This window comes from Haliotis rufescens, unplaced genomic scaffold, assembly GCF_023055435.1.
Source record: "Haliotis rufescens isolate VD_foot unplaced genomic scaffold, xgHalRufe1.0.p SCAF_4, whole genome shotgun sequence".
NCBI classification, from domain to species: domain Eukaryota; kingdom Metazoa; phylum Mollusca; class Gastropoda; order Lepetellida; family Haliotidae; genus Haliotis; species Haliotis rufescens.
Window position 1 is genome coordinate 64,007,561 of NW_025964112.1, and position 14,684 is coordinate 64,022,244.

The 14,684-nt window shown below is 41.0% G+C and overlaps 1 protein-coding gene across 1 annotated transcript; it reads left to right on the plus strand.

The window, feature by feature from the left end:
* Positions 1-3,578: 3,578 nt before the first annotated feature.
* Positions 3,579-11,965, plus strand: LOC124152891 (cyclin-dependent kinase 2-like). The gene is made up of 8 exons (XM_046525958.2): positions 3,579-3,857; positions 4,457-4,534; positions 4,682-4,802; positions 6,271-6,441; positions 7,810-7,911; positions 8,242-8,311; positions 8,829-8,962; positions 10,811-11,965. Exons 1-8 carry the CDS (start codon positions 3,742-3,744, stop codon positions 10,916-10,918), a joined length of 900 nt encoding a protein of 299 aa, XP_046381914.1. The 5' UTR covers positions 3,579-3,741; the 3' UTR covers positions 10,919-11,965.
* Positions 11,966-14,684: the final 2,719 nt, after the last annotated feature.

The following is a 14,684-nucleotide window of genomic DNA, read 5'->3' on the forward strand; positions in this document are numbered from 1 at the left end:
AGAGGCTGACATACTCTAGACACCTATGCCATGTAGGAGAGGCTGACATACCCTATACACCTATGTCATGCAGGAGAGGCTGACATACCCTAGACACCTATGCCATGTAGGAGAGGCTGACATACCCTATACACCTATGTCATGCAGGAGAGGCTGACATACCCTAGACACCTATGCCATGTAGGAGAGGCTGACATACCCTAGACACCTATGCCATGTAGGAGAGGCTGACATACCCTATACACCTATGTCATGCAGGAGAGGCTGACATACCCCATACACCTATGTCATGCAGGAGAGGCTGACATACCCTATACACCTATGTCATGCAGGAGAGGCTGACATACCCTAGACACATATGCCATGTAGGAGAGGCTGACATACCCTATACACCTATGTCATGCAGGAGAGGCTGACATACCCCATACACCTATGTCATGCAGGAGAGGCTGACATACCCTAGACACATATGCCATGTAGGAGAGGCTGACATACCCTATACACATGTGTCATGTAGGAGAGGCTGACATACCCTATACACCTATGTCATGCAGGAGAGGCTGACATACCCTTGACACCTATGTCATGCAGGAGAGGCTGACATACCCTAGACACCTATGTCATGCAGGAGAGTCTGACATACCCTAGACACCTATGCCATGTAGGAGAGGCTGACATACCCTATACACCTATGTCATGCAGGAGAGGCTGACATACCCTAGACACCTATGTCATGCAGGAGAGGCTGACATACCCTAGACACCTGTGTCATGCAGGAGAGGCTTACATACCCTATACACATGTGTCATGCAGGAGAGTCTGACATACCCTAGACACCTATGCCATGTAGGAGAGGCTGACATACCCTATATACACCTGTGTCATGCAGGAGAGACTGACATACCCTATACACCTATGTCATGCAGGAGAGGCTGACATACCCTATACACCTATGTCATGCAGGAGAGGCTTACATACCCTAGACACCTATGCCATGTAGGAGAGGCTGACATACCCTATATACACCTGTGTCATGCAGGAGAGGCTGACATACACCAGATACCTATGTCATGTAGGAGGGGCTGACATACACCAGACACCTATGTCATGCAGGAGAGGTTAGACACCTGTGTCATGCAGGAGAGGCTGACATACCCTATACACCTATGTCATGTAGGAGAGGCTGACATACCCTATACACCTATGTCATGCAGGAGAGGCTTACATACCCTAGACACCTATGCCATGTAGGAGAGGCTGACATACCCTATATACACCTGTGTCATGTAGGAGAGGCTGACATACACCAGATACCTATGTCATGTAGGAGGGGCTGACATACACCAGACACCTATGTCATGCAGGAGAGGTTAGACACCTGTGTCATGCAGGAGAGGCTGACATACCCTAGACACCTGTGTCATGTAGGAGAGGGGGCTGACATACCCTAGACACCTATGTCATGCAGGAGAGGCTGACATACCCTATACACCTATGTCATGCAGGAGAGACTGACATACCCTATACACCTATGTCATGCAGGAGAGGCTGACATACCCTATACACCTATGCCATGTAGGAGAGGCTGACATACTCTAGACACCTATGTCATGCAGGAGAGGCTGACATACCCTATATACACCTATGTCATGTAGGAGAGGCTGACATACCCTAGACACCTATGTCATGCAGGAGAGGCTGACATACCCTAGACACCTATGTCATGCAGGAGAGACTGACATACCCTATACACCTATGCCATGTAGGAGAGGCTGACATACCCTAGACACCTATGTCATGTAGGAGAGGCTGACATACCCTAGACACCTATGCCATGTAGGAGAGGCTGACATACCCTATACACCTATGTCATGCAGGAGAGACTGACATACCCTATACACCTATGCCATGTAGGAGAGGCTGACATACTCTAGACACCTATGTCATGCAGGAGAGGCTGACATACCCTATATACACCTATGTCATGTAGGAGAGGCTGACATACCCTAGACACCTATGCCATGTAGGAGAGGCTGACATACACCAGACACCTATGTCATGCAGGAGAGGCTGACATACCCTATACACCTATGCCATGTAGGAGAGGCTGGCATACACCAGACACCTATGTCATGCAGGAGAGAATTACATACCCTATACACCTATGTCATGCAGGAGAGGCTGACATACACCAGACACCTATGTCATGCAGGAGAGGCTGACATACCCTATACACCTGTGTCATGTAGGAGAGGCTGGCATACACCAGACACCTATGTCATGCAGGAGAGAATTACATACCCTATACACCTATGTCATGCAGGAGAGGCTGACATACACCAGACACCTATGTCATGCAGGAGAGGCTGACATACACCAGACACATATGTCATGTAGGAGAGGCTGACATACCCTAGACACCTATGTCATGCAGGAGAGGCTGACATACTCTAGACACCTATGTCATGCAGGAGAGGCTGACATACCCTATACACCTATGTCATGCAGGAGAGGCTGACATACCCTATATACACCTGTGTCATGTAGGAGAGGCTGACATACCCTATATACACCTGTGTCATGTAGGAGAGGCTGACATACACCAGACACCTATGTCATGCAGGAGAGGCTGACATACACCAGACACCTATGTCATGTAGGAGAGGCTGACATACCCTAGACACCTATTTCATGCAGGAGAGACTGACATACCCTATACACCTATGTCATGCAGGAGAGGCTGACATACCCTATACACCTATGCCATGTAGGAGAGGCTGACATACCCTATACACCTATGTCATGCAGGAGAGGCTGACATACCCTATACACCTGTGTCATGTAGGAGAGGCTTACATACCCTAGACACCTATGTCATGCAGGAGAGACTGACATACCCTAGACACCTATTTCATGCAGGAGAGACTGACATACCCTAGACACCTATTTCATGCAGGAGAGACTGACATACCCTAGACACCTATTTCATGCAGGAGAGACTGACATACCCTATACACCTATGTCATGCAGGAGGGTTGTGTGTGAAGGTATATCCGTGTTGTCTGGGCGCACGGTTAAACTGTAAGGTGTCTGCAAAGAAAGGTGGGATCATCCCCGCGGCACATCCCTCTGGATCATCCAATACATGTAATTATCAACAGCAACGTTACGAATACAAATACATTGAAGATTGTCGTGCCTTTTCTTTCTGATGATCGCAAGAGGGTATTTTCCTTTTATAATAAGGCCATTCCCGTTCTAACGTACACACTAGAAGGTTTTTTCATATACAATATCTTATATTTGCTGACAGTTATCATTTTACTCCTTCGTCATATACTGTATTGTTTACTGCATACGTGTAGGGAATGGTTGACTACTTGTGGTATCGTCGGCGTGAAAACGTGTCAATGTTTACTAAATCTAATGTTTATCGTCTGCTCACGCGGGAAACCACCAACTCCACCCTGACTCATGTGTCTTGGCCAATCAAAACAAAGCAATTGTAGCTTAACTCCTCCTGTTGACCCCGTTCAACTTTCTTCGACCTTTGAACTAGCGTAAACCAACCAATCAAAGAAGTGAACATGCGTCTCCTCACCGAATCGCGCGGGAAATGGAACATTTGCCACACAGAAACAACAACAGAGTATAAGTTATCATCGAGGCCATAAATGGGTCTTAATCGGAAATAATTTGAAGAAAGTGTTATTGACAGTACTCAGAACACATATTTAGACGATGGAAAACTTTCAGAAAATTGAGAAGATTGGTGAAGGAACATATGGAGTGGTTTACAAAGCGAGGGACAAAATCAACAACCGGCTTGTGGCCTTGAAGAAGATACGCTTGGATGCGTAAGATATTATTGTTTATGGTGTCATTGGGGATCTTTAAACGATTTTATCTTTTCAGTGTATGGGAATTATCATAATGCAAAGATGTAAACGATGATTTGTTTTGTTGTGCCCTACATTTAGAAATGCCGGGATGCGATCGTCACACGTTCGATGACAGACGACATATAATATTGTTAATTTTGTTTGAATGACAGTCCTCATGACATATGCCTTGACAGGGCCACATAGACAGTCCGATTTAATGTTGTTATTTCCCAGTGTAGCCTGTCCATTTGGCAATTAGTTTGCGTTGTCTAGTAACTGTATATCCAATGTTTACTCTTTGTGTAAATGATTTTTCACAGCTAGCCTATAGGAAACAAAAACCTAACAATAGTGTCCTTTACATATCAAAAGCTCAATTTAAGTCGTTTATTCAGAGACATGTCTTCCTATTTTTCAATTTTGCTTGAAACATCTCCAAGTTGTTTAAGTTTTAAACGTAAATGACTCGATAACTCATATGACTGATTATGTTTAGGTCTAACTCTAATTATGTCAATGGCTATATGGCACATAGATGTATCATATTTGAGGATCTTTATATTGTTTTTTAGGGAATCAGAGGGTGTTCCAAGCACGGCAATCAGAGAAATTTCCTTGCTGAAGGAACTGGATCATCCAAATGTAGTGAGGTAGATATATCTGTTGTCATTATTACACATTTACATCTCCTGGGCCCACATGGACCCAAAAATGAATGTTTATACATGGCACTCGGTTACATACAGGCATGTCTTTGATGACTTGATGCAGCTTTGCTTACTTTGTATGTTTTCCAGGTTATTGGATGTTGTCCATAGTGAGATGAAGCTTTACTTGGTGTTCGAGTATTTGAATCAAGATCTGAAGAAGTACATGGATTGCGCCCCACCAGCAGGCTTAGCACCAGCACTTGTCAAGGTATTGATATTAATCTGAGAGGTTGAAATTAAGCATCAAAGTCCAGGGATCCTTGTCATTACCCCAATGTTAAAAGTTAAGGACTTAGGGGGGTTATCATCTTCCTGAGGCAAGGGAGTTAACTGACTTTAAAAGTCCAGTTTCCACCCTTGCCGAACTAGGCTGGAATTCCTGGGCCCGATCGTAGCGCCACCAGTGGCTATTACTAGTTATGTTCCTTCTATGCCTCTCCTATGGACCAATCAGATTCCACCTCTCGTATCACTTGCATTTGATTCAAACAAAACGGTGGCGCCCAGACAAGACGATCTGATCGATAATCAAGATCTATGTTGTGACAAAACGGGTCTTACATCGCGAAGTGCATCAAATCATGTGAGCACCTTGATTAAAAACAAGAAAAGATTTAGAAAATATCTGTTGACAATGAGCTAGCGGTGCACATGCTTTGCAAATCCTGCAGTCGACCGAAATCTGCATGACACTTTACAAACCGGACTTCGATTTCGGTGCGCCATTTTGATTGGACTATGCATAGACTCGTTAGTCCAGCCAAAATGTAACTCCATAATACCAGCCTAGTTCGGCAAGGGTGGAAACTGGACTTTTATAGTTAGTTAACTCACTTCCCTCGGGAAGATGGGGGGTTATATGTACCCGGAAACACACAAATGATCATCAGATTTCTGAGCAATATAGCTCCCTCTTTCCTTTATTCCGAAACATGGCCAATCATTTTCTCCAGTGGTGGGTCATTAATCAGTCTTCGTTCTTGTAATGATGGATATGGTCTTCAGTGTAGCTGTTCTTGGATACAATTTGCAGAGGATGAGGGAGGATAAGGGCTAGGGCTGAACGATACAGGAAGTTCATGATACGATACGCATCTTGATATTCTTGTCACAATACGATACATATCTTGATACGCAATGATAAAAAAAACAAGACTTAAAGCATGTCAAGATTGAACCTTTCATGATTTTGGAACAGTCAAAATTATTTTATAATAACAAGACTACTGAAGTTGTTAAGCTTCAAAGTGGAACTTTCTCTAACTTTCCTTCAAAACAATTCAAAGTTCATACACCCGAAAATAATTAATGTACTTCACCAGTGACACAACTTCAAAGAATTTTGATGCAGTGGTTGAAGAAATTGTATCTGAAATTATTGTTTTATCAGGAATAATATCTTCCAATATTGTGTTACTTTAGTTGCAGCTTTTACTATATATATATTGAAAATTATAAGAACCACAAGTGTAGCCTTTTGGTACTGGTGATTGCTGGTGCAGAATATTTTTACGTATGGAACAATTTGACCAGTCACCGTAGGGACTTCCAGTAGTACTATAGGTAATGGTGATTCTTTAAGATTTTACATTTCCAGTGGGCCAAATAAGGCCCTTCATCAACCTTGTCCTTTGTGTTACAATGTTTTGAAATTTTATTTGTTACCATGGTTACAGAGTTACCTGCATCAGCTGCTGCAAGGAATCGGCTACTGTCACTCACACCGAGTCCTGCACCGAGATTTGAAGCCACAGAATCTGCTCATTGATACAGAGGGAAACATCAAGCTAGCCGACTTTGGTCTCGCCCGTGCCTTTGGTGTTCCAGTTCGAACATACACGCATGAGGTAAATCTGTTGTGTCTGTATGTTTAAAGGATGTTCCATTTGTCTCATGATACTACCTTACAGGATATCCTGGTTCCCCATATCTGTCTTGACTTACCATAACTAGTTGGTCTGAATGACACGTGGCGAATACATTTGTGGAAAATTGTTTTGAAATAGAAATTAGCTACTTAATTTATTTACTCTATTTTAGTTGCCTTTCACCCATAATCATTTAATTTTGAAAATGCATTAAACAACATGATGTAATTATTCAAAATGGAATTTATTTCACCCATCCATTATGTATTTTCCGCATGCATTTCTCGTCAAACAAAATGGTGATTCACAGTGTTTCAAACAAGGCTCTTAGCATCAGTGTCTGAAATAACTGCCTGCCTGCACGTGGCTGGTGACTTTTCTGTCGTGCTGCATGAAAGTATCCTCCTCCTGCCCAGCTATCTGGTAGATATTGAAAACTACTTGCAATTTCAGTTCAGTTATAACTCAAGAGATTGTTTGCATTATTTGAAGATGCGATTTGTCTCTTATATCTTGCGATTTTCAATGTTAATAATGTCTCAGTGAGGGCAGGTAACTTTTAATATGGGCAGTCAACACTTATGGGTGAAGTCTCGTTGGGTTTAAGATTATTTGAAACACTGTTTAGCATCAGTTTCAGTAGATTTAAGTGTTGTTATCTCGACTGCTAGTAGCAGACCTGACTAGACTGAACAGATTTTTACTGGAATACCATGCCTGTGTTTGTGAATCCACCAGGGTTGTTACGTCGTCTGTGTGGACACACTTTGGTTTTGCTGGTTTGAAACTCCTACTTTTACCTACAAGAAAGTTATTTGCAAGATATGCAATGTTTCATTGAAGTATTTCTTGTTTCTGCAGTTATAGGATTAAGATTTGGGGTTTGGGGTAGAAAAGTGTCCAATTCTACCAGTTTTTACTCGTATCGTGATACGTATCATGTTGTCACCATGGTATCGTGGTGTATATATAGGAAAACTGTTACTGGTGTTAGGCAATACCATCGTGAGATATTGTCATAATGAAAAATGTAGTGACTACTAGCTCTAATGCATACTCTGCCCGGTATACTTGCATGCAGTGCTTCAGTTTCCCAGTGGGCCAAATAATACTGTCTGTCCCCTGGTCATATATTTCTGACACATTGTACTTTTTTAGATTGAGTCACTTGAACTAAAAGTGTTCACATGAATCTGAAGTTCTGCATGTTGGCTTTGATTTTAAGCAATATTAGACAATGGAGAATATTTGATGATTGACCTTTCTCCATCAGCTGAGCTACCAAGCCCTGAGTGTATGAGATTATTTTGCTACAGTCTGTTTCAATGATGAAATTTGTTGGGACAGGTTGTCACGCTGTGGTATCGAGCCCCCGAGATCCTCCTTGGTAGCAGGTTCTATTCGACCCCAGTTGATGTATGGAGTCTTGGCTGTATTTTTGCTGAAATGGTAAACTCAATCACTTGGCCATCTTTTACGTTTTTGTTCTTATACATTCCCCAATGATAACATATAGGCAAACAATTTAAATACGACATTACATTAAGATACTTTGCATAAACACAGTTTTGTTTGAGCCATCTGAGCTATGTAGCCTGTGATATCTGGCTAAAAACCATCATAGCTGGTAATGTATAAATATTGATTGAATCCTGAACAGCTCTCACATGCCTAGGACAGGGACGGCCCAGTGGAAACAACTCAATCAGCATAGGTTCTGTCTGCAAGTATGTGCTGTGTACTATTGTAGGTTTACCTCCTTCCCCCTTGCTTCTACAGATCACCCGGAGAGCACTATTCCCAGGAGATTCAGAAATTGATCAACTTTTTCGTGTCTTTCGTACATTAGGTGAGTTTTAGATGTGTTTGCTCAGCTGGTTATTCACCAGTGTTCTCATGATTATGTATTTCCTGGTGTCTGTCATTTGTAAAATCTTAGATGTTACATCTATGTATGTTTGTATAATGGAGTGTGCAAAGGTGTAACATCGAGCTGGACATGTGTGTTGTCTTATTTTATAGCTTAGGTTTTTATCATTTGAACATTGGATTGAGTTTACTTTTAGAATTCCAAAATTTCTTGTGCTTTCTTGATATATTACAGGGTTAGTACAAATTCTTGTGGGCTTGTACAAATTTCTCTAATTGTTTTAACATTATAAGGGCATTTTATTTTACCGGGGCCAGTGAAGCTTTTGAGTTAAGTTCTAACTTGATCTACAGATGACATTAGATTATAATATTATCTACTTTTCATAGGACACTCTATATTATTACCAAATTTGTAAAATATCTCAAGGACATTTTTGAGTCACTGTCCTAGAAGAAACACGATCTGAAATAATCCAGTGATTTCCACTACTCAGGAACCCCTGATGAGACAGTCTGGCCAGGAGTCACCCAACTTCCTGATTTTAAGTCCTCATTTCCCAAATGGGCTCATCGGAACGTTGGGTCTGTTGTTCCAAATTTGTGTGCTGAAGGAACTGATCTGCTGGCAGTAAGTAGAAGTACATGTTGTTAATCATTTCCGTGACATTGACACAGAGGGCACAGGTTATCTGACGCAGCAAGACACACTTGCCAAGTGTTGTGTTCTGAGCTGCCAGGACCTGCTTACTGATCATGGGTTAGAAATGTCTGATTTTCCCCCAAAATGATGACCTGTGAAGATCTGGGTTAGAATAGGTCTTTAGCAACATATGCTTGCAGTAGGAGGCGACTAACGAGAGCGGTTTGTCAGGCTCGACGACTTAGTTGATGCATGTTATCATATCCCAATTGCTTAGATATATGCTCATGATGTCAATCACTGGATTGTCTGGTCCAGACTTGATTATTTACAGAACGCTGTCATATAGCCTGAATATTGCTGAGTGCAGCGTTAAACGACAAACAATAATAATGGGACCTGGTTGTCCACTCTACACTCACATATGCTGGTTAACATCTAAGATCTGCATCACTTCAGTCATCCAAGAGTAAGCAGGCACAGTGCTGTGACTGGAATGTCATTAAGGAGAATCTTGTGTTGAAACAAGAAAAATGTTGATTCTTGTGTTCTTGCTTTTTTGAAATGCTGAAAATCATGTTCACTTACCATACTGGTTTAACGTAGTCGTGGATTATTGTTGCTTTATGAGTGAGTGAGTGAGTGAGTGTGGTTTTACGCCGCTTTTAGCAATATTCCAGATATATCATGGCGGGGGACACAAGAAATAGGCTTCACACATTGTGCCCATGTCGGGAATCGAACCCGGGTCTTCGGCATGACGAACTAACGCTTTAACCACTAGGCTACCCGACCGCCTCCGTGTTATTGCTTTATGAGGCATCTGCAGTTTTGCAATCTCATTAAAATCAGATCTTAGTTCTCGCTACCGCTAAACAAAGATCTGAGGACATCCCATTAGGGGTCACGTCAGACCGACCTTGCGCGAACTTTGATGGACCAATGGAATTACTGACAAGAAGTCGACATTGGCCAATCAGAAGTCACTAATTTCAAATTGACAACTACGCTTCGAAACATATTTTGACAAATTCTCTATTAAAAATTTGAAACCTGAACAAAAGAACTTTCTGGAATGGCTAATAGATGGTCTGGAATGTATGGATTCAGTTGTTAACCCTGTAACTATTGTTCGGAATACCCCGTGTAAAAAGTTTTCGAGGTTGCATGACTAGAAATCACATTCTGACTGTCACTTTCACGATCTGGTAAGTGACGCTCTGATTGGTCGAATGAAAGGTTGTTCTGACGTGACCCCTAATAGGATGTCCTCAGATCTTTGTTTAGCGATAGCGAGAACTAAGATATGATTTGAATAAGATTTGCAGTTTTGCAGCTGTTTCTGAATATGAAGGTTGTGATGGACATAGCCTGGTGGAGATTCTGGGTTGGAATAGGTCCCCAGCAACCTATATTGGTCATAAGAGATGACTTAGGCGGGTCGGTAAACTCAACAATGTGGGACGTTTGATTAGAATTGATTCTCAGCAATCTATGCTTGTCGTAAGAGGGGACGAACGGGATTGGGTGGTCAGGTTAGGTGACTTGATTGATGCGCGTCATTGTATCCCATTTGGGTAGATCAATGCCCAAGATGTCAATCATAGGATTGACTGGTGTAGATACGATTATTTACAGACTGCAGGGATGTAGGTGAAATGTTGCTGAGTGCAGTGTTAAACATTAAAGTTAACAAGTTGTGATGATCTCTAAGATTCACTGGGGTGTTACAAGTTGCATTGTGATGTTTATAACTGTAGAACTGTCTTAATACTGATATGATTTGTGAATGTGATTTGATTCATCTTTCTAATGCTCTGTGATTTTCTATTTCAGCAAATGCTGTGTTATGAACCAAGCAAACGAATTTCAGCAAAGACAGCTCTTCACCATCCATACTTCATGGGAGTTGCGCGACAGAAGCCAGCGTCCATGATTAACTGAAAAAAATCCATTACAGAACAAATGTTTTACTAAAAAGTCTTCATATTGCATGCAAAGCTGTATGTATAGTCAACTGAGATATTGTCAATGAATAATGTTTATATATGGCTAATAATGACTTGATCACAAGTGTCAAGACTTTTGAAAAGTCCTGTATGCTGATAAAGTGCATTCTTGTGTTTATGTATATGTCCATATACCGGTATGCTATGTGGCTTTATTTATTTTACAACTATTGGATATGTATGTAAGTTGGGGAATTATGCTTTTGCAGTTTGTGGTTATGGGGGAAATGGGTGGGTTGTGCTGGCATTTCCTTGCAAGATTCTCTGTCTTTTCATTCTTTTTGGGGGCTGAAATGCTACACCGAATGGACAGTAGTATGTGTATGGTGGTGCTTTCTTTACAAAACACTTTCAAAGTAAACCATATCATCCTTATTTCTTCGAACATGTGACTTTTTGTGAATATTGGCGTCCAGTATGCACAATTTTTCTTTTCTGGCAGTTTATGTTTATGTTTAATTTTTATCAGGTCACATACATACCCCCCCACTGCCCTCCCTAGAGTCCCCATTTGCATTGTTCAGTGTATGACAACATATTCAAGGATGATTTCTCTGTAAGACTCGTAAGATTCCTTACATTGGTCATCTCAATGAAGTCATAGATGTTTGCCATGAGACATGGACTGCAGCATCTTCCCGAGGCAAGGTAGTTAACTGACTAAAAGTCCAGTTTCACCCTTGCTGAACTGGGCTGGAATTTCTGGGCTCGATTGTAGCGCCACCAGTGGCAGTTTAAGAGTTATGTCCCTTCTGTGTCCCTCCTATTGACCAGTCCACCTCTCATATCACCTGCATTCGCTTCAAACAAAATGCCGGGGCCCAGTCAAGATGGTTGGATTGATAATCAAAGTCTACAGGTCTTACATCGCAAAGTGCTTCAAATCATATGAGCACCTTGATTAAAAACATGAAAAGATTTAAAAAACATCTGTTGACACCGAGTTGGCAGGGGTAGAAACTAACATTTTTAGTCCACTAGTCCTTATAATGATAACATATAGCAAAACCCTTATTAATGGCAACTTGCTACTAGTCCTTATGATACCTTAACTATTGGGCAGTTTGGCAAGGACTACAGGACTAGTGCCAGTTTCTATCGCTGGTTGGCGATACACATGCTTTACAAATCCTGCAATTGACCGAAATCTGCACAGCAGTTTACGAACCGAATGTTAATTTTGTTACGAGATTTTTATTGGACTATGCATAGATTCATTAGTCCAGCCTAACTATAACTCCATAATTCCAGCCTAGTTTGGCAAGGGTATGAAACTGGACTTTTATAGTCTGTCAGGTAACTCCTTTGCCTCGGGAAGATGGGACTGCTGTGATTTGTTCTCTTTCAGAATCTGGTGTATTCATTAATATTTTATTACAGAAAAACTGTGAGTAGATGTCAAAGAAATTTTTCAGTCATCTTTTAGTGCTATTCATTTTGCAAAGAGAACTCTGGTGTATGTTATAATTTGATAATTGATGTCAAACTTCAGTTTGTTGCTACTCTGTATCAGCCGATGAGTCATGTTAGTTGAGCTTGTTGAATCTTGGTCTCACAGGAGAGGAATTGCATATTTTTTAGATACGACTGTACACTATTTATGGAGGCTGAGAAACAACAAGCTCTGCTGTGGATGGAGAGTTGTAGCATGTTCATGTTGTACAACAAGCTCTGCTGTGTGGATGGAGAGTTGTAGCATGTTCATGTTGTGCAACAAGCTCTGCTGTGGATGGAGAGTTGTAGCATGTTCATGTTGTGCAACAAGCTCTGCTGTGTGGATGGAGAGTTGTGGCATGTTCATGTTGTGCAACAAGCTCTGCTGTGTGGATGGAGAGTTGTAGCAAGTACATGTTGTGCAACAAGCTCTGCTGTTTGGATGGAGAGTTGTAGCATGTTCATGTTGTGCAACAAGCTCTGCTGTGTGGATGGAGAGTTGTGGCATGTTCATGTTGTGCAACAAGCTCTGCTGTGTGGATGGAGAGTTGTGGCATGTTCATGTTGTGCAACAAGCTCTGCTGTGTGGATGGAGAGTTGTGGCATGTTCATGTTGTGCAATACATTATGTTGTAGGAGGTGCTGACTTGAGATTTACGCTAGTGTTGCATTGTAATACACAAGGTATTCGACTCACCTATTAGTTACCACTGCACTACAGATTGATGTATGACACTAGGGCAGAGAGCAATCTCAATGGGAGTTGTGTCAGTCGTAACTGTACCATGGAAAGTCAGTCAGCACCTCAAAGTAAGCTGCCATGTTGTGTGTTTTTTACTAATGTGGGTCAAGTTGTTTTAGGATTCTTTCTCCATTTGTCAGCCGGACATGTGAAACCGTTTTCTGTAGCTGTACTGATTGAACATCTGAATGATTGTTTCTGATAATTTGATTTTGTGAAAAGGAAATCCAGAGGTGTTCTGTTTGATGGGGGGCAGGCCAGCCACAATGCAGTTATTCTGTATGCAATTGGAAGAAGGGATTCACATGTTATGGATTTGAAACTATGTATTGCAATGTATTTTTAGCATACCAGTATTTAGTGGATTGTGTTTTCGTTTGCTCTTTTTTGTTGGTTGCAAAATAGGCTTCTGTGTTTTAATACTCCTACTATTTTCATTATGGTAACATCAGTGTGTGTTATCTCTTTCGACTGGTTTCATTCAAATCAATTTCTCTAACTTTATTTCAGTATCCATATGGCAGTTAGGGAGAGATGATATTTCTAACTGAACCTAAGCATACAGTTATTATTGTCTGGCCATGCAGACAGTATAAATAATATACTTCAGTAATTTGATATCCTATTGAGCGTAATCATAAGTGCTAATTATAATGCTAATCATTGTAATTAATAAGAACAACTAATTATTAGTTATTGGTGCAAATGGCAGGTGTAGCTGTTTTGCAGGTACTGTTTTATGTATATATACATTTTATGCCTAGTCCTATGGAAGAGTTTCTTCCCTGCATGGTTGTATTTTAGGTTCTGATTTACTTGTTTTAACATGTTTTTGTCAGGCTCATCATGTAGAAATTATTGTAAATGGTGAGAATAAAAAGATTGCTTCTTGATAGATTTAATGATGCATCTCTGGGTTTTCTTACACACAGTTGTAGCGAAGCAACTATAGTAAGTTTGTGTTAAAGTATTGAAGTGCGGATAGTCACAGGATAGTGGTAGTGCTACTATTGCTTTGTGAAAGTGGACCCATTTAGTGTGTCTTCAAATGAGAAGAAGATTATGGATTCATTTGATTGTTTGTAACCACTATGTGTTTGTGATTGATGATTTAAAGCTGGTTTTAAAAAAAATAAGATTTATTTGTAGATATTCCTTTTTTTTTCCCTAATGGAAATTTCCCAGTAACGATACTTGCAATAAGAGCATCCCACAATGCTGTAAGAGTGTTGCCTTGGTTAACAGCCATACATGCATGTCTGATCCAGCCTGGTGTACAACATTTGAAGGGAGTTCTCTATTTGAACCTGTTATTTGATGACATTTTAATTGTTCTTTCAAGTACACTGTTGCCAGCTAGGCTGAGGAGTGATCAGTATGTAAATTATTGATTTTATTCATGTTACATTTAATCCTTACCTGTAGATTCAGGAAATTTAATTATTTTAATAAATATTGTGCAAACTAAAAGTTTTTGTTGTGTTTATTTGTGTTGTATAGCCTAGCCAGGGTGATCCATGTCAAA